We start from the raw sequence: 20,444 nt of genomic DNA on the forward strand, positions 1-20,444 counted from the left end.
CACCAGGTGGTATGAAGAGGCAGTGCTGTAGCCCACACCACCTTCTTTGGTGTTTCTTTTGACCTGCACGTTATATTCAAGCACAACCATGGGAATTCTGGGGTCACAAAGTATGGAGTATGTGACCTTTCTGCCACTTTGCATATCCATACAGGGGCATTCAGAATCTAGCTCCACACAGGCATATTTAATCATTCATATTAGTTTTGGTTTAATCCTAGTTTCCAACTGGTGAAAAAGAAAAATAATCAAGGTATCCATCTCTACTGACAAACCAAAAAACCACAACCAAACCACCTGTCATGATGGCATGCACCAACAGCTCATGAGAGTCTGGAAAAGAAATTAAAGCCTGGCACATAACATCGTGTAAAAAATAATATAAATCCATAATGCCCTGCTGAAGTCAGGACATGGGAAGGAGGTGTTTGTGGGGCTGACAAAAGAGACTTGAAAAGTTCCTGTGATTCTTCAGGAGAAAAGGATGCAGCTCCTATGTAGGTTTGAAGGCCATATGAAAGAAGTAGGAATTAATACAGGGGAAACTGTATGGCCTGTGCTAGGCTGCTCAGACTAGGAAACAATTCAGTGTAAAAAATAGTTTTATTGATATTTTCATAAAATGAGATAAATACATCAAGGGTTCCAGTAGAACAGACATAAAAAACCTGGTAAGAGAAATATAATAGAGCAAAATAATATTAAAAAGGAGACATATGGTTTTAAAACAAAGCTTTGTCTTATTGGGTTTCGATCATTTATATGTCTTCATCTCACCTCAGCGTTTGTGTAATCCACTAGGATCTCAGCAGTCAGAAGTAGCCAACATGACTGTGTCATGTTCAGTGCCATCCACATGCCAGTATGGGAGTGAGGGTATGTCTACACTAGCCCCCTAGTTCGAACTAGGGAGGCTAATGAGGGCAACCGAAATTGCAAATGAAGCGCGGGATTTAAATATGGAAATATGGCATTTTGGAAATTGACTAGCCCAGAAGAACTGCCTGCGTCTTCATGCGGCAGTGAAACGGGAGTTAGAAGTAAAGCCCTAACTCGAATTAGCTGTTATTCCTCCTGGAATGGGGTTTACCAGCTAATTCGAATTAAGGGCTTTACTTCGAATTCCCGTTTCACTGCCGCATGAAGACGCAGGCAGTTATTCCGGGCTAGTCAATTTCCAAAATGGCGACCGCCCGGGGACATGCTAATGAAGCGTGGGATATTTAAATCCCGCACTTCATTTGCAATTTCAGTCGCCCTCATTAGCCTCCCTAGTTCGAACTAGGGGGCTAGTGTAGACATACCCTGAGATTCTAGCTCATAAAGGCAGAAAGAAGAGTAAAAAAAAACCCTGAAGCAGAATACATAGCTAGAAAGTGTATAGATCAGTGGTCTCCAACCCTTTTTATATGCCCAAGATCTCTTTTTGATTTTAAGGGCAACCCAAGATCTACCTTGCTTCTTCCCCAAAGTCCTACCCCACTCAGTCCATTCCCCTCTACCTCATTTTCACCGGACTGTGACATAGGGCTGGGGTGCATGAGGTGGTGCAGGTGCTGGCTCTGGCTCTAAGAGGGGGCCTCCCACTGAGCAGTGCTTACCGCCAATGGCTTCACATTGGCAGCACAGCAAGGCTGAGGCAGGCTCCCTGCCTGCCCACAGCCCCATGCCATTCCCGAAAGGGGCCAACATACTCCTGTGGTCCTAGAGAAAATAACATGGTTCTGCACGCCGTCCCTTTCTGCGGGCACCCACCAGTCAGCTCCCATTAGCCAGTGCCCCACTTCCCACACCAGGAGCCATGCTGGCCACTTTTGGGACTGAGCTGGCGGTGTGGGGTTGGGGCAGGCATGCAGCCTGCCAGCCAATCATGATCGACTGGAAGACTCCATAGCATCAACCAGTCAATCCAATCAACTGATTGGTGACCCACTTATATAAATCAAATGCCTAAAGAGCCACAGATGGGGAACAGCTCTGCGACTGGTTCCCTGAAGTACCATGCAAGTCCAGACTAAGGTTAGAGGATCCCAGACTGGCAAAGGGGATTGGAGTGCTGACTTAGTGGCAAGTACTTTGCCTTGTGACATGGGAGATAGTTTTATGCAATCCCTCTCTCCCTGAACTGGAACTGCTAAGCAGCATGAAGGAGGTAAGGAAGAGGGCCTGGGATTGAACAGCTTCGAAAGTGTCCCATGCAGCCATCATCAGGCTGTAGCCTGAGAAGAGAGGTGTTAGGATGGGGCTGAACCTCATCCCAAGAAAATACGGGAAGACTCTCCCTTCCCATGCCCCCCACAGGGATTTCTTTAAAGAGACACAAATCCTAGCTAGACTGACATTCATCTGTTATAGTCACAGAGGTTGAAGCAACTGCCCAAAATAGCAGCTGGGAGTCTCCCATGATGCATTTGTCTCCTTTTCTTTCCACCCCCAAGCAAAATAATTTTGTTGTCCCCAGAAATGCTGTTTGATCAATGAATACAAAGATAGCTGCACTGGTCCTTGAAGGTCTTTTCAAGTTAGTCCCCTGTTCAAATCCATCTTCTGGCCTTTCAAATCTGGAAGACACTGCAGGCACTCCAGCTTTTCAGTAGGAAGTGAAAAATCACCAGTTTTTTCTTACCTCCTGCCCCTACACTCACTGGCCTGGCTATGCATTTCCTGGGTCTCACATGCCTGCCTGAAGATGAGCTCCTTCAGCTGATCCAACCTGTCGTCTCTCAGTGCATCTCGAATGGAGTGGAAGAAGCTGAAGTAGTGTTGAAAATTATGCATCATGAGCAGGACGCCAGCCAGCAGCTCATTGGTCACCAGGAGGTGATGGACATAGGCTCGACTATGGTTCTGACAGCAGTAACAGGTGCATCCATGTACCAACGGACCAAAATCATCCCGGTACCTAATAAAACAGATGGAGTAGAATGGCAATGGGAAAAAAAATCATTTCAAGTAGTAGGGAACACTCATAGTTACCATGAAGCAGCTGTTTAGTGGCTTGAATCAAGCGCTTTCAGGGTTTCAGTCCAGCTCATTAGGGACTGCATCAGACTCCACACCCACTCACTGACACTAACTGCATTGCAAAGAGCACTGCACATAGGTTCATAAACTGAGTGCAGTAAGCATTGTTTTAATGTCAGTTGACAAGCTATGTGAGCAGGGATACTACAGCCATGCAAAAAATAAGTCATTAACAGCTTTGTTTGCCTTATTGTATGGCATTATCAAATCAAATTACTGATGCCTCCTTCAGCTTTTAAAGTCACACACCTGCGGCATTTAAATCCCGAGCTTGATCTGAAATTTCGGTCACCCTCATTAGCCTCCCTAGATCGATGTAGGGGGCTAGTGTAGACGTACCGTAACTGTTCAATGGACATTCCTTGTCCAATAACTGTCCAAGTGTGTCCCTGTCTGAAGGATGAAATCACAGCACAAAGAGGGATGGCTACAGACACTATTTAAAAGCTAGTATACACAAATCCACTTACCTTTTTTCCTTCAAAAATATCTCGAATGAAGTTATTTCTGGATCAGCTTTTGATGTTTCATTTATGTCTTTTTCAGTGTGACTTTTTCCTGTGTCCTGGATCCCGTTTTGTTTAATGACTATGACAAAACAAATATCACTTCATCAGTAGGCAGAAGCGTACAACTCAGGGTGAAAAGTGTTCTGACAAGAGGCATCTCAGCTGCCCCTTTGTTACAGACTACACTTCCATCTCCATTATCCCCCTACAATTATCACACAACAGTTAAGCCACATAAATTCAAGTGATCAAACTGATTAGAAGAGCCAGGTCGGAGGGAATCAACTAATCTGATAAAAATTCAGAACTGAAATAGTTGCAGTTTTTTTGTTGATCTGAGCTTAATGCCTTTTCTAAAGATCATTAAAAATCCTTGCAGTCTAAATTGCATTTTGCAGTGTAGGATCACCTAAATTACTGATCTATTTAACATAATGCAAGAACACTAGACTGGCCATACTGGGTCAGACCAATGGTCCATTGAGCCCAGTATCCTGTCTTCTGATAGTGGACAGTGCCAATTGCTTTAGAGGGAATAAATAGAACAGGGCAATTTATCTAGTCCCAGCTTTTGGCAGAGGTTTACAGAGCATGCAGTTGTGCCCCTGACCATCTTTTAATCAATCACTGATCCCTGAGACACCTTTCTTCTTATTCTATGACAGTTTACTTTTCTTAGGAGATTTTGGGGAGGACCCTTGTGAAAGGCTTTCACAATGTCCAAGAATACTATGTAACTGGATCACCTTTATCCACACATGTTGAAATAATTCAAATACATTGCTGATGCATGATTTCCCTTTTCAAAAAGCAGTGCTGATTCTTCCCCCAACATATCATGTTCATCTGTGTGTCTGATCATTCTGTTCTTTACTACAGTCTACTCTAGTTTCAATCAATTTGCTTAGGCTTAATTTCCAGGATTCCCTCTGGAGCCTTTTAAAAAAATAAGCATTACATTGGATAGCCATCAGTCATCTGGTACAGAGACCATTTTAAATTACAGTTTATATACTACAGATTAGTTTAGCCTCTGCTGGAGTTTACAAGGGATTCACATGCATCCAATCCACTTTTCTGTAATGTCTCAGTTTGATTTTCTTTGGTTGAAGTAAAAGATTTTTGACTGTGCTGGCAGAGATGGGTGAAGATTCCAAACCTGGATTTTCAGCAGCACATATCTTTTACAAATCATTACTCTGACATCTGAAATTTCTCAGGCTTGTTCTCAATGGTGGGAAATTATTACGATGATGTATTTTTTGTATTGTGAATTGATAATGTCAACAAGACCCTGTTTTGGACCAGGACCTCATTGTGCTAGGCACTGTACAAACACAGAAAAAAAGAATAGCCCCGTGTCCAAAGAACTTAAAACATACCTATAAGAATTACTCAGGCACAAAACACAAAACTAGGTTCCAGCCAGTAAAAGAACATTTAGATTTTTTTTGTATTAAAAGACATATATAAGAAGCATGGCAGTCTCTCTGCATTGCTGAGACATTTGATAGGATCATGTGTAATATCAAGCCTTTACTTGCTCATTTAAGCAGATATCTTGTGTTATAGGGATTTCAGTAACTTCCATTATTTTTGGCAGCATTTATATTAATCAAGGGAGCAAACTGGGTGAAAGCAGAAAAGAAGAATTGCCCAAGAAGACTGGCTTCCCCAATACTGCACAGCTGCAGAGGAGTTACATTACACACTAAATTTAACACTGCCAAGTGCCTTCAAATTCCATTAAAATGTATAGGCTCATTCCTGCCAGCTAAAGGTAAGGGCAATTCTGCTCTAGATTTCAGTGGGTATAAGCCCAAAAGAAGATGGACTCAGCACACAGAAGGATCGGGCATACAAAGACTTCTGTTCAGTGAACCTCAGAGGATGTATAACAACATTTGGGGTTAACTGTATTTGGATAACCCAAGTCCTAAATGAAAGCCTCAAGTTCTCTTTGCTTAACTACTACTCACAGCAATTTCTCCCCAGAACAAGCAGGACTCAGCTGTTTTTCTGACTCTAGTCGTTATAATACTTTTTCCCATGACAAATGAGACCATGACAGTGGAGCGTGAGCTATTAGGGTACGGTACCACTATTTTGTCAGCTTACGACCCTAATGGCAAGGTTTGCGTGAAAATCTACCTGCAGCTTCAGGGTCAGGATTGTAATTGTAGCTGAAGGATAGGGCACAGCCCCGCTCGGTCACTTGGTAGGGGAAAAAGCTCTCAAAAATGTCCACTCCTCTTTCGATGCACTCCAGTACTTCGTCTGGCTTACCGATACCATGGATGAGTCTAAGAGAGAGATACAACAATATACTGGATCATTGCAGTCAACAGGGAGAGAAAACAGGTATGTAGAAACTGCCTTAATGGATCGGGCCTTAAAGTCACACATTCCAGCATCCTGCCCCTCACAGTAACAAGTATACAATAGTTCAGAAAAGGGTATGCCTGGGGGAATTCTACACCACTGTGTGCATACATAATTAATAACACATATTTTTAACTTTTGGCATATAAAAAAGCTTCTGCTGAAAGTTTTGCCTCTTGCCCTTCAGAGGGCTCGGTGGTGATAGAATACAACAGGCAGCTGAGAAAGAGAAAGAACTATCAGTGAATGGGCGACTGGTAGCCTAGGCAGGGGAGGGCTTTGCTTTCCCAAATCTCCAGGCATGGCCCCACCCACACACAGCCCCCAGGGTGAAGAGGGTGAATGGTTGCTGCCCCTGAACGCTTGCCATCTCTGTGCTCTGGGCCAGGGAGGCTGGAGCCATGCGCCCTCCTCTCTTCCCGGTGCTCTGGGACAGGGAGTATGGGGTGTGCGCCCCTTCTCCCCTCCCCTCCCCATGGTGGGGAGGCAGGGCTTCAGCAGAAGGGGCGGGGCTGTAGGTGGGGCTGGGGCCTGCCTCTCCCAGCCCTACATTCACTGACCACCCATGCTTCAGTGTCTTCTTCAAAACACCTGTGGGGCCAAGTCAGGAGACAGGGGGTATGGTGGGACACAACATAGAATGCTGGGTCATGGGTCAGTCAGGAGCTCATAACTACTAGTGGGAAAGGACAGACTGAGGCAGGGGCTGAATGGAACTGGAATCACAGGGGAGTGGCTAAGTGGGGGAACAGGGACACCTGGTGATGGGGGAGTTCAGGGTCACAAAGACAAAGGCATTAAGGGGGGGCACAGAGACTCATAGGAAGGGAGGAGGGTGGCGGGCAGGATCGGGGGAGTGAGTGTCTGATTGGAGATAGAAGGACACATGGGCCTGACTGAATGGGAGAAGCTAGCGAGTTCAGCCAGAGTCTACTTAGGGGAAGAGCTCTAAGTCCCTCCTTGCTCCTCCAAAACACCTGGTTCCATATTTTTCACATCCACACCCATCAACCCTCCAAATTCACCTCTAGGCCCCTTCTTCCCAGCAATTGTCTCCCTCTCCCTCAGCACGCTTGAATCACATTAGCCTTTGCATTGCTTCTGGGGGATGCAGAAAATATATTTTTGTATTGCAGTTTAAATGAATTTTTACTCAGAGTTCTGTATTAATATGCCTAATAAGGAATCAATTTGTCAAAAAACATTTTCTGAATTTTGTGTGTGTCTGTACTGTTACAGACATGCTTGCTGACAAGTATTTTGAAATAAATGACCCCAAATAATTGAAACCAGTGTGATTATATTGTATTATTTTGGCAAATAAAATATAGTGAAACCCTTGTAATCCATCATTCCAGAAACCTTTGTTAACCGGCATTACCCCCAGCCACAATACTGTTACATCTTCAGGTGCACAGGCCTGGCGTGGTTTACCATGATTGGCTTAACAATTTTTTAAGAAGTACTAATCATCTTTAACTCAAAATAGAAATGTGAGACCAACTGCCTCACACTACAGAACCACCAGTATTAAAAACTTGAGTTTTACTATTATTGTCCATTGGTTTTTCCTAGGTTGATGGGACCCTCAGATAACCAGAATTTTTAGATAACCGGAACACCCTAATCCCTGAGCATGCCGGATAACACAGGTTTTACTGTATACAGAATTTTGCAGAATTTGAAAATACGGTGCATAAAATTTTTAATTCTGGGGCAGAATTCCTCAACAGTAAAAGACATAAAAAACCTCAAGAGTGGACAATTGTGGAATACAATGGAATGTGTTTAAGCCAGTAAAAACAGCAACGTGTGAGCCAGGCAGTTGCTTAACAGGCTGAAATCTGATGCATGGGCTATCACCAATCATGAGGCCATGCCTCTCCCACATCCCATCTGTCTGGTACACCACAGCACAGTTGAATTCCCCTTACCTCCTAGTGCCCACTCTTCTGTCTTTGTTTGAAAGGCTACAATAGCTACACATTAACCCCAGGATAATGTTAAAACCTTATCAGTTGTGTTCAATGTGATCTAGATCCCTACACATCCATGTACATCGATTCTATGTTGTGATCCATCTCATACCTTATGTTCTGCCACAGAATACTTTGTTGCATATTCTGTGCCCTGCGTAGCAAATGGTTACCAGGTATGGGGATTATTTACTACACCTGGCTCCAAACTAGTAACGCACCATTTCATGCCAGAGGGTCCTTTTGAGTTCCACAACAAAGTCACAAAATCCACCCAAAAGACAGTGGGTGGAGGCAGAGTCCCAAAGCCAGAAATTGTAAACACACAGTTAATGTGAGTGACTTTACTTGTATGTGGTCCTCCTTAAGGCAATGGGAATACTCATGTTTACAAAACTGGGTCCTCTGAGCAAAGAAAGGAATTTATCCACATTTCACTGTACTGTTTCATCACAGTGCATGGGAAATAATCTACAGATGACCCTCAAGTAGAAGGTATTTGGAAGGCTCTGGGAGTAACTTCCAACAGGTGCAAAGGATGTTAGGGGATGATACAACTCAGCGATGGAGAATCATTCTTCTTTTGGGAAGCACACATTTACTTTATAATGAGTTTTGGGATCTATCTACATAAAGAAGCACTAATGAGAAATACCATTCTGGGAGGGCTCAGTTTTCCTCCCCTTCCTATGCCCAGTTTACACAAGGGATTTCTTTCAGCTGATTTTCCTCAAGAGGCAATTCCCAACAACAGCCAGCACTATCAACTCCCCTTGGGACTTGGCAATCCAGCTGGGCTCTTCCTGCCTCTTACATCACCAATGGTAAAACAGATATTGCTCCAACCAAATTCAGCTGGCAGCTTTGCTAAGAATGGATGAGGCAGAAGAGAATACAATAGACATGCATTCTCGCAGGTGCACTGGCTGTGCTGACAACAGTAAGAGCTAATCGAAAGCAATGAACTGAACAGAACACAAGGCAAAAAGAGACTAAAATGTGCAGAAATCAGGCGCCATTTTTATGACCATAATTACACTAAGACCCTGCATGAGCAGCGAACTTGGACGGGAGAAGCTTACATGATGATTTTGTTACATTCCATGTTCTTGCAATAGGAAGAAAATACTGTTTAATAATCAAATCAGCATTTATTGTTTATGTGATTAACTCGCTTTATAGCAATGTTTCTTATAGAGAGTAAGCAATAGGTTTAGGTAGCATCTTTCATTCTAAGAGACCAGAAAGGGCTTTAGAGGCTAAGCACATAGACTATACTTCTTCACCACAGTCACCTTTGGAATGGAACACAGCAGCTGTTCTTCACCAAATATACAACACATTTTTAATAGTGTGCATCTGTGTAAAATAGCTTTTAGAAGTAAATGTAGAGAAATAGGATGTAAGTACCAAGTGAAATTCAAACAGAACCCTAACGGTTAACACCTTTACTCTTAAAAAGAGCGGTCATTATCACTTGTCTGAAACAGAGAAGTAAAATGTTTGATAGATAAGGTGGATGTACTTGTACAGTCACTCAGGTCAGCTGGGTTGATAAGACCCAAAGGTTCATTTAAGATAGCTTGGATGGCAGCAACACTAGTCATGAAGCGCTCCAAACTCCAGGTATCTCTGAGCAAGAGAGTACTGCAAAGCTAGAATCATGCTCTTGCATTTTCCTTTCTTTGGCTCAAGTCTCAGAAGGTGGCCAGGACAAGGGCCCACTGAAAGGGCAACTCAGCTACAGGAGGTAGTAGTGCCTGAATCATTCTCTTCATGAGACACTGGAAGGCATGTTTCAACTCAATGAATTATGAGCTCTGGAAGAGCCACACAGGGATATAAATGAAGGGTCTGTTTGTTACCCTTCCCCTCAAAAAACTCCAACTACACCATCTTGGCACTCTTAGCTTGCACTGGTTTGTAGTTTTTGGAGCCTCTGGAATGTTTATAAACGTTTCAGGGAATCATGAATGAGTGTCTATCATTTATAAGATTCAGGAAATTATTAGTAATGGTTGGAGCCAGGCATAATTCATGCAGAACATCCCCTACCATCTTCTGCCAATGCCCATCACTCCTGAATTGCTATTCCAGTCCTCTTACAGGAGACAGAGAAAAATAGGCAGGAGTTTCTGATAGGTGGATATACATTCACTTCAAACTGCAACAACTGAAAATTGTTTTTAGCTGTGTTTCAAGTCAGTCATGATCCTTGGAGGGTAAAGGTGAAGGGATCATGCCAATCCCACACACGATTCTGTCTAGAAATAGGTTTAAACCCAAATCCTAAATCCTCCTGAAAGAAAGATATCACATACATATTGTAGGCAGTTCCCCATTTCGCACCTTGTGCCAACTGTGGCTTAAAAGTAAAATTGGGGCCTTTTAAGTCAGCATTTGGCTCATATAAAAATCTTCAGGATAATATATGGATTTCCTGGACACTGTCATCCTGTGGTAATTACACTAGAACAAGTGTGTTTTGATGTCTCTCCCCTTAAATCTGACCTCGGTTTATCCTCCGGCAGCTCTGCTGTGACAGAGTCCATCAGTTTCAGCTTGGTCTCCTTGGCCATGGCAAGTCCTTGAAAACCATCCAGCAGGAAACCACCCACGGGTCGCTTGGCAGTCTCTCTAGCTGACCTGAGCCTCTCCTCCAACACATCTCCGCCTTCAATTACTCCAATCATCACACTGCTCTGCAGCTCCTGGATCAGGCAAAAGTTACAAACTTAAGTGAAATTCACTAAACAAATATGTTCCATGAAAGCCCATCACCACCCAGGAACTGGTGCATTGGCACAGAGTCTGGACACTTGGCACTGTACCTTTGCTTCTTGGGCACCTTTGAATGCAATGGTAGTTTATCCTCCTCAAGCTGTACCAATTAAGACAAATGAGGACCTCCCTCAACTAAGGATGTAAAACCCCATTTAATTAGTTAACCAGTTAAATGTTAAGTTTAACTGATTAACTGATGAAATGGGAGTGGCAAGACCATTCTCTGGGAGGAGCTGCCATAGCCCAGCCTGCGCAAGACTGGTAATAAGGATGTTAAGAAATGGGTAAGTGATTAATCATGAATTCAATACAAATTGTATTGAGTACACGATTAGTCGATAAGCTGCAGCTCTGCAGTTTAAATGTAGTAGGAGCTGGGTGCACAGGCATTTCGGCTCCTACTACATTTAAACTGCAGCACCACAGCAGGGTTAGGTCTGGGATAGGTCCCCACTGATGGCTGCTGCGGCTTTGCTATTAGTGTAGTAAGAGCTGCCTGGCTCTTACTACATTTAAAAGGCAGAGCCGCAGCAGGGGATGCGGCGTGAGCCAGGACTCAACAGTCCCAGCTTGCACCAGCTCCAGGACCGCTGTGGCTTTGCATTTTAAACATAGTAAGAGCTGCCAGGCTCTTGCTACATTTAAAATGCGGAGCCACAGTGCGGGTGGCTCCCAGAGCCGGCGCAAGGAGGGACTGAGTAGACCCAGCTCGCCCTGGCTCCAAGACCACTGTGGCTCTGCCTTTCCTTCCCCCCCGTCCCGCTGAGACGGTGCTGGGGGGAACCAGCTTTTTAAGCCAGCTTCCTCCAGCACTGGTTCCTGCTTCCCCCACCCTTGCTGCCTCTGACAGAGTACTACTACTCAAGTAGTTGCTTACATCCCTAGCTGGTAGTGGCAGCCCCATGTGGGGCCAGCAACCCCCAGAAGTGGCAGCCCCACACTGTTTCTGAGAGCTGCTGCTACTGGCCTCACATAGGACTGCCGGCTCCTAACCTGCCTGGGCTGGGAGCTGGCAGTCCTGCACAGAGACCCAGCAGGGCTGTTCCCCAGATACTGGTTAACTGTTACCCGGTGAGCAACACTTGTTAAGGGTGATGCTTACTGGGTAACCAGTTACCCATTAACATCCCTAATTGTACCAATTAGGACTATTTAGGACATGGTGTAGTCTAGTATTTAGAACAGATGAATATGACAGGTCTTCTGCCTGCCACTCATTTCACCTCTGGCTCTCATTATCCTCATCTCCCATAAAGAGGTAATAAGACTTACCCACCTTTGCCACCTGTTGTGTATTTCTTAGGCAAATGCTCTACAGAAATGTGAAGTATCAATAGAGAACACAATAGAAGATCCTGCCCCACTTAGGGATGTAAGAGTTTAACCTGTTAACCGATAACCTGATGCTTATTTATTATCGTTACTAGTTAAACTCTGCACAGGGCTGCCAGCAGCCCTGCGGGGCTGGAAGCCTTGCCAGCTCCACAAGGCCAGGAGCCCTGAGAGCACTAGTACGCCGTAGGACTGGGAGCCAGGAGCGCCAGCAGTCCCCAGAGCCTCATGAGGCTGGGAGCCAGGAGCAGTTAACCGTGTAACTGATACAATGTTTCTTGGTTACACAGTTCATACTTTTATTCACTAGCCCCAATGCCTTGCAACTACTATGCCTGTCACCCACCACTACTGATGTCCCATAGCCTTTCAAGGGATTTCCAGCCTCAGATACTGGCAGCCTCCAGCTGAGCTCTTGGTCTCCTCATCAGGCTAGGCATGTCCCCCACCACTAGGGGCGATACGTCTCTCAAACCCACTGAAAGGACTAAGAAATAGCACTGACAAGTCCTGTTTAGTCCCCCTCAGCTAGGAAGACTATGGTTAGAAAACAGGGCTTGACAGGGTTAAAGGTGGAAAAAATAAAATGGAAAGACAGGGTGGGTGAGTTCTTGGATTTCTGAACAAGGAGAAAATCTATTCCCTGCTCTTCCCAGGAATATAAAGTGACTCTAAAGCAAGGGTGATCAAAATACGGCCTGCCATGCTGCTTGATCTGGTCCACGGCCCACCCTCCCGAGACCCCGAAGCTGTTCAAAGTGGCTGGCGGTTCCCCTGCAAGCTCCCTTCTGCGCCCACACTCCATCCCAAACCCCACACCCCCTCCACACTGAAGTGTGGCCCTTGACCACTTTCCAAAACCTTGGAATGGCCCCTCATCAAAAATTATTGCCCATCTCTGCTCTAAAGGACAGAAGACAATTGTCTTGTGAAAACAGAATGAGTTACAAGTCATGGAGGCTGAATTCTTCCTCACCTATAGGTTAGTCCCTCTGGGTCAAGAGTGAGGACCAAGGACAGGGGCAGCACGAGGGAAATTTTCTGGGCTGCTGCCTATGTTATATCTGATCTATGGACAGACTAAAGACATCCGTCTCCACTCCAGACAAAGTCACCCAGGTCAAACCCACTGTGTGCCTCAGTTCTCCTTTTGCTAACATTCTGGGATCTTCACAAGGCACAGCACACACAGAAAAGCAGCTACAGTGCTGCTGTCCATGACACATTTGGATCTTACTGGTGATTTCTCCTGCAGCTGAATGCACTCATCCAGGAAAGAAAGAGATCTGTCCACAGATTTCTTGGCCCGCTTTCTGGAGGTTTCACCAGAAATAGTGTCTCCATCTGAGAGACACTGAATCCAGTCTGGCTTGAAAGCACGTTGCATGTTCATAAACTTGGAAGTTGTCATTTCCACGCGTCCTCCGTATCCCCATATAGATACTGACTGTCAGAGGCAATCAAAGGGAACAAAGGGATGGATGTTAATTGGGGAAGTTAAGAGACCTTTCAAGGGAACAGAGAGGTCCTGGTAAAAAGTGTACTACTGCAAAAATATTCCCTCGGCAAGCTCTCAAAGATAATAAATCAGGAAAGCAACTGCCTGTAGCATACAGCATGAAGGTCTGGTGGTTAGAGCAGGAGACTGGTAATTAGGAGCGCTGGGTTCTGTTGCTTGTGACACCAACTCTCTGTGTGACCTTTAGCAAGTCAAGTCATCTCAGAGTTTCGGTTTCCCCATCTTTACAATGGAGATGGCAACACTAAACTACCTACCAGGGATGTTGGAAACCAGGCTTAAGAGCTGAAGTGACTTTCTCAGGGACAGCCAACAAATCTGTAGCAGTGTGAGAAATCACCAAGATCTCCTGACTCCCAGCACTTGCTCTACCCCATGAATAGCCACCAACTGTAGCAAAAGGAATGGCAGGTAATTCTGCAGTGCCTACTAGGGATGTTAAAATACATTTATTTGTGTAAACATGTAATCGCTGAATATTTTAGCAGTTACATGTTTACATGCAGGGGGCAGGTGGCAGCTGGAACCGGCTTTTAAGCTGGATCCCCAAAAGCACCAGTTTCCACCTACCACCCGGCACCCCCTGCTGCTGTTTCTGATACAGACGCTGCAGTTTGGGGGGCAGGTGGTTCCATGGGAGCCAGTATGTGCAGGGAGCCGGCTTGAAAGATGGCTTCCTGTGTTTACCAGCTCCTGCCTACCCCCCCTCCCACTGCTGCCTCTGATATAGAGGCAGCACATGGGAGGGATTGGGGGGGGGGGTAGCTCCATGGGAGCCAGTACGTGTGGAGAGCTGGCCTTTAAGCATTGGCTTCAGCCTGCTCCCCCTGCTGCCACTGTGGGAGGCAGCAGTGTGGAGGGTGAGGGGGGAAGGAAGTTCCACAGGAGCCAGCACATGCGGGGAGCCAGCTTAAAAGCTGAGGCAGTGGGGGGCATGGGGTGCGTGTAACCGTGAGGATTAACCATGAGGGTTTAGCCCCAGGCTTATCAGTTAACCGTGTTCACAGATACGCATTAACATCCCTAGTGCCTTCCACACATACACAGTCTTTGAACAATGAATGTATACATACACACATTCCTGAGGGCAATTCCACCATTTCCTAAGAGCAGATGTGAGGCCTGAAATTAAGTTCTTATATGTTTTCCCATTCTCTCTAGCATGTCTGTGAGCATGAACCTTCATCTTCCATTTTCGTTATTCTCATATTATGCCATGCACGCTTTTTATATTAGGAAGACAAAGCATTGGCCCAACATTGTAATCCTTGCATGCAAGCTTCTGAACAAATGAAAGGGTTGCTCTAAGTGTCAGCCCTCTATGGTGTCATGCATAAGCCTGAACATGAGAGTTCAGGAAGGGTTACAACGTGTAGGCTGTCTGGCAATTGCTCCGGCTGAGTTGTTATTGGTCTGGTAATGCTTGGGATGTTAGCTTTTTCATGGGCACCCAAGTATTTTAGGCCTCTACATTAGATAGTGAGACAGAGATATATATCACACTCAAAAACTAATATGAATACATGTGTTTTCATAATTTTTTTGGTTCACTGAACAGCTTTTCTATATTTAAATATAAAATTCACTTTACTGCTGCAATGGGAACCCATAATAATAAGCACTGAGTCAGTGCACAAGACCCACAAAATGAAACTAATCTGATTTGTTTCACTTCTCAAGTTGATGTAGAACATGTAAACACTGTTTTGGGTCTGTTTGTTTTTTAACCAGAATGGCAATTCTTTTACTTAATAAAACTAAATCATGGGGAACAACATGGCCCACAGAATCTCACACCCGAGGTTCAAATCCAACCTGGGTCACTGATTCTGAAAAGCAATTCTTTATGATCCAATTCCTAGTAACTTTAATGAGACTTCATACCAAGGTAAGCATCTGCCAGTGCAATTCCAGTTACAGTATCAGGTCCAACTGGCCTGATTTTATTCCTTTTTAAGTTAAAATTGCTACTGACTTCAATGACAGCAGGATCAAGCCTTAAGCAAATAGTAACAGAAAGTTGCTGCCAACTGACAGCATTGTAGCCTGTATGACATGAGTTGGGTGGGACTCAGCCCAGTTGTGGCATCCTCTTCCCAAATATCGCCACCACAAAATAAGAAAATAATCACCCCCTTTTGCTGACACCTTCATCAGGTACTTCCAAGAATGAATGGTCCATGAAGACTAAACTTGGTCTCCCAGCCCTCACAGGCTGAGGCAGCACGGTAAGCAGTAAGGGCAGAGCAAAATGTGTGTGAGGAACATGAATTGCTCCTGTACATAATCTGTGAATACACACAAGGCTTCCTCTCTCTTGGGCACTCATGTCAGCACCTTCCACCAGCATTAAGTTTCCTTTCATGTGGTCCTCTTGAATGTATGGGTCCATAGAGAGAATCCAAATATTACGTGGTCTCATGGGATCCCATGTTTATTGTCAATGGCTCCAGAGAAAATATGCTCAAATTACAAGCCACAACTTTTTTAACTGACAAATTATCAACTGCACACGAATCCAGTCTGCTCATCCATATTTGTGTAGCCCTACAAAGTCAGCAGATAGACCATGGGCACTCGGGAACAAGTCTGATGCTTAACTAAATGCATCTATCTGATCATACCTCTACTTTAAACCCCATCAAAAGCTGTGGGGAAAATGTGGACACTATATCCTAGAATTCACTGGTTCACTTTCCTATAACCCCAAAGAGGGCAGTCTGTAGCTGCTAAGCAGGGCACATACAGTGGTAGATGTGGACACTGACTCTTTGGCGTTTGGGAGACATAAGTTTTGTTGGACTCTCTTAAGTTTTTACACTTACAATACCTTGTTGTTATTGTAGCCAAATGGGCAGGGAGTACCAGGGTCATGGAGAGAGCAGTACAGCACTGAATCTGGCATACCTGCAGGCACACACACCAGAAAAAAAATTTAAAAATAGTCAAATATAATCTTGTAGACCACTATAGGTACATTAGCTACTTGCTAAGAGATGGCTATGAATTCACAAAAGGATAATCTGGAAATAAATGCACAGACCTGACATCTTTGTCAGAGACAGACATGGCTTGTTTGACCTCCATAGCTACAAAACATTCAGTTGGACAGCTCTGTCTGCACTCTATCGGTTGTACAGAGGGGAGAATAAAACCAAAGGAGTAGCATTATATAATGCCACAAACTACAAGTAGCCTTTGGACCGTTTACTTGAGTAATGCTATTGCTGCCAAAAGTAAACCAGAAGCAATGACAGCTGACTCACTTGTCCGCTGAATGAAAGCTCTGGGGACATCTGACACTTGACATCATCCAGGCTGGGTGACCTAACCAGTCTCAGACCTGGAGTTTACACCAAGATAGTAGAATGAGCTGCAGCAATAAGAGATGTATGATCATTTCACATGTAATTGAACAAGCTTGATGCAATTAATGCAATAAAGGTCTCTGTTTTAGAGATATAGGTAGAGGTTTTTCAACACCATGTAGTAGATTTGATGCATAGGCTGGGACTTTCAAAGAAGTCCAATGAGTTAGTTACCTAAATGACACAAAAATGTATGGGGACATGAATTTCACCTAAAATCCTTAGACTCCTTTGAAAATTCCAGCTATAACTTCCATGACAATTAATGAAAGGTGTCTCTAAATCCTTTCGGTGGTTTTAAAAGTCTGTCATATTGTATTGAGCTGAACAGCCCCAACACCTAATACAATCACACAAAGGCCTGACTGGGCATTCTCTGCACTCAGAACTCCCCCTTGTAGGAGCTTTCAGTGCATAAGGAATGCAGAGTCAGGCCTTTACTCACATAAATTTTTGGTTGGGGCAGTTGTCTCCCCAAGAGCCAGTGCATATGAAGAACCAGATTTTAAGTCAGCTCCCCGTGCATACAACTGTGAATGTTAGGATAAGTCTAGACTACATTCCTCTGCCGACAGAGGCATGTAGATTAAGCTACCCGACATAGTCAATGAAGTGGGGATTTAAATAATCCCCGCTTCATTAAAATAAACATGGCTGCCGTGCTGTGCCGACGATCAGCTGATCCGGTAGAGTGCAGCAGTCTAGACTCGGATCTGTTAGCTGGGGAAGCCTTTGCCGAATGATCCCTTATGCCACCCTGTTTAGAAAATGCTTTAGATAGGATCAGACTACAACTAAATACACACACAGAACTTTACCTATAAATTTCCCAACTCCTTCTTTAAATTCCTCCAAGACATCATGAAGTTCTACCCTGTGTCCAAACATAAAAAAAATACACATTAAAAAAAAACCAATGAGAATGAGTTAATTGTTCAGTATATCAGAAGACACAATTGGAGTGACATGGAGGAATGGCAAAGTCAATACACCAAATTTTACAAGATCTTGCCCCTATCCCTGCAAGACGGAACTGTCATGCAGACAAGACTCAGGCATCTTTATCAAAGGGTTGTCCAAACTTGGATTAGACTACTAGACAATGGAAAAGAAGCCTAAACCCTGTCTATACTACAACTTCCACCATTGGTACCACAGTGGAGCTGCACAAGTGGAGAGTTACAGGTCCCATTTTTATCAATGTATGTGCAGCCTAAAAATGCAGCTCTTAGAATTATATTAGGGTGATAAAAGGTTGCTCATTACAGAATTTTGCAAAAAGTTATAAAGAAATAGGGAAAGGCCAGTTATACCATCCTGTTGCCTTTTGAAAAGAAGGCTTCCCCTTGAATATTTGCTTGTAGGTCCCACCTACAATAAATGCACAGCAACCCATCCGTCCCCAAGAAATCCAATCATAAAGTAGAGAGCATGATGGCCAACATTTCAGCCAACACACCAGGGATTGAATCAGGGACTTCCTTTGCTAAAAATCACGAGCAGCTACATCTTGAGCTAAAATGTCAGTATTTTCTAGTTGGGGCTATAACAGTCTCTCATTTCATGGTCTCACTTTGAGAAGTCTCAACCCTTTCTGGTGAAGCAAGGAAGTATTGTTTCTTGTTTCCAGTGGGAAAACCGAGTACACAAAAGCAATGTCTCAGTTGTTCTTGATACTTACAGAGTTGAAAGCGTGAGCTGCACAATGTCAGGAACCCCTTTAATTGTCTGCAATGTGTCATGGGTGAGGTGTGGTGGGGATCCTGTTTTGGTATACAGTAGGCAGCCTGGAAGCTCCACAGTTTGAACCCCATTCTTGCCAAGATTTGTCAGTGTCCCAAGACGACACCCACTGACCACTTTGGAGAGACTCAGCTTCATTCTGGTTAACTGGCAGACAGTGTCCAAATCCTTTAAAGAAAGACATTATTTAAGCAGGTCTTTCTCCTTTAAAATTTTGGGTTAATATTAGTATCTGTAAAAGCTTAGAAACTCAAGGAAATGGAAAAGTAAATTGTTTGTTTCTAAAGCTACTGGGGATTCCCCCCATTGCAATAAGCATGCAGTGGATCTATTGGTAGCCATGGGGGAAAAGGTAGCTAACAAGATAGGTATTATGGTGTGGACTTTCACTCAGAAGACCTTGATCTATTACTAGTTCAGCTGCTGTGTGACCTTGGATAAGTCACTTCATTTCCCCATGCTTCTGTTTCCACTCCCACCCTTTGCCTGTCTTGTCTATATAGATTGCAAACTTTTCTGGGCAAGAATTGTCCCTCACTATATTTTATAGCACTAAGTACAACAAGGCTCACATGCATTACTAGGACCTCTGGGTGTCAATACAAATTACTAGATTATTATTAGTTTCAGAGGAATAGCCATTTTAGTCTGTATCTGGAAAAAAACATTAAAAAAACTGAATAGTCTTGCAGCACCTTAAAGACTAACAAAAATGTAGACGGTAAAAAAAAAAAATCTCATGATACCATCTGTTATTTTTTAGTTTCTAAGGTGCTGCAAGACTAATAGCTTTTTTTTTTTTTTTAAGTTTTACTTAGATTAGTCAAGACAAAGACAACTGTGAGGAATTCCAGAGAGATTTAATTAAGATAGTACAAAGGCAGATAAAATTCAGTGTCCACAAATGCCAGGTAACGCACATTGCAAAGAATAATCGGAACTATTCACCAACACTGGGGAGGAGGAGAGAAACTAAGTGACCGGTAAAAACGTTAAAAAATTTTAAAAAACCATAAAAAATTTAAAAAAAACCAACAACATGGGGCAGATCAAGGAAAACCTCTGCACAATAGCTGTGGTTTAAAAACGACTGGCTGATAAAGGACGAGAACAACCAGGTGCAGAGTTGCGGACTCCTGTGATTTTTAAGTATCACAGTTTGACGGGCAGCCCCATATTCAATGTTGATCATAAACCCCTGAACGCTGGAGTCTTGCAAAACAAACAAAAACCCCCTAGAGCCCCAGCTTGCATTTTAAGAAGTCAGATTTTAGTGCTCCGGGCGGGGGGGGGGGGGGTTGAAAATGGAGGCGCGCGACTCAGAAGGCGCAGAGGACTCCTGCCGTGAAAGCCGATCACGGCGGGGGGGGGGGGGGGGCTAACGCAGGATATTGAGCGGGGGGGGGGGGCACCAACGCTGCGGGAGTTATTTCATTCCCCCTCCCCACCCTGGAAAGGGGGGGGGGGGAGGCGGGTGTCGGACCCAGCCGTAGGGGGGGTGGGGAGCGAGTCCAGACGCGGCGGTTGCTGCATCGCCCGAGTCCCTACGGGGGGGGGGGGAGGAGACGCAGCCGCACCAAACGCGCGTGACCCCAACAGCCTCCCGAGCCGCCGACCGGGAGCGGCCCCTTTTACCTGACTCGCGCCGGCCGTCTCCGTCGCACGAGCCCCTCGCTCTGTTGACAGGCCCAATCAGCACCCGAAACGTCATCACGAAGCGTCGCCCCAGCGCCGCGGTCGCGTGGACGGGCGATAAAAGCGGCCGCGCGGTTGCCATAGGGATGGGACCCTGCAGGCGCGGGGAATC

General features: G+C 44.6%; 1 protein-coding gene across 2 annotated transcripts; it reads right to left on the reverse strand.

The window, feature by feature from the left end:
• Positions 1 to 584: 584 nt before the first annotated feature.
• On the reverse strand, positions 585 to 20,428 carry QTRT2 (queuine tRNA-ribosyltransferase accessory subunit 2). Of its 2 annotated transcripts, none has more exons than XM_075906536.2 (9): positions 20,273 to 20,428; positions 18,576 to 18,805; positions 17,713 to 17,768; positions 16,357 to 16,433; positions 13,245 to 13,454; positions 10,403 to 10,602; positions 5,685 to 5,836; positions 3,495 to 3,612; positions 585 to 2,902 (listed from the first exon to the last, which is right to left on the reverse strand). In XM_075906536.2, the coding sequence occupies exons 2-9, from the start codon at positions 18,773 to 18,775 to the stop codon at positions 2,623 to 2,625; spliced, it is 1,293 nt and encodes a 430-aa protein (XP_075762651.2). In that variant the 5' UTR covers positions 18,776 to 18,805; positions 20,273 to 20,428; the 3' UTR covers positions 585 to 2,622. The 2 variants fall into 2 exon arrangements, with proteins under 2 accessions (XP_075762651.2, XP_089628677.1); XM_089772551.1 differs by lacking the exon at positions 20,273 to 20,428 and adding an exon at positions 16,793 to 16,899 and having other exon boundaries at positions 18,576 to 18,657.
• Between the last annotated feature and the right edge of the window lie 16 nt (positions 20,429 to 20,444).

This window comes from Pelodiscus sinensis, chromosome 1 (genome assembly GCF_052426305.1).
Source record: "Pelodiscus sinensis isolate ZL-2025 chromosome 1, ASM5242630v1, whole genome shotgun sequence".
NCBI lineage: Eukaryota > Metazoa > Chordata > Testudines > Trionychidae > Pelodiscus > Pelodiscus sinensis.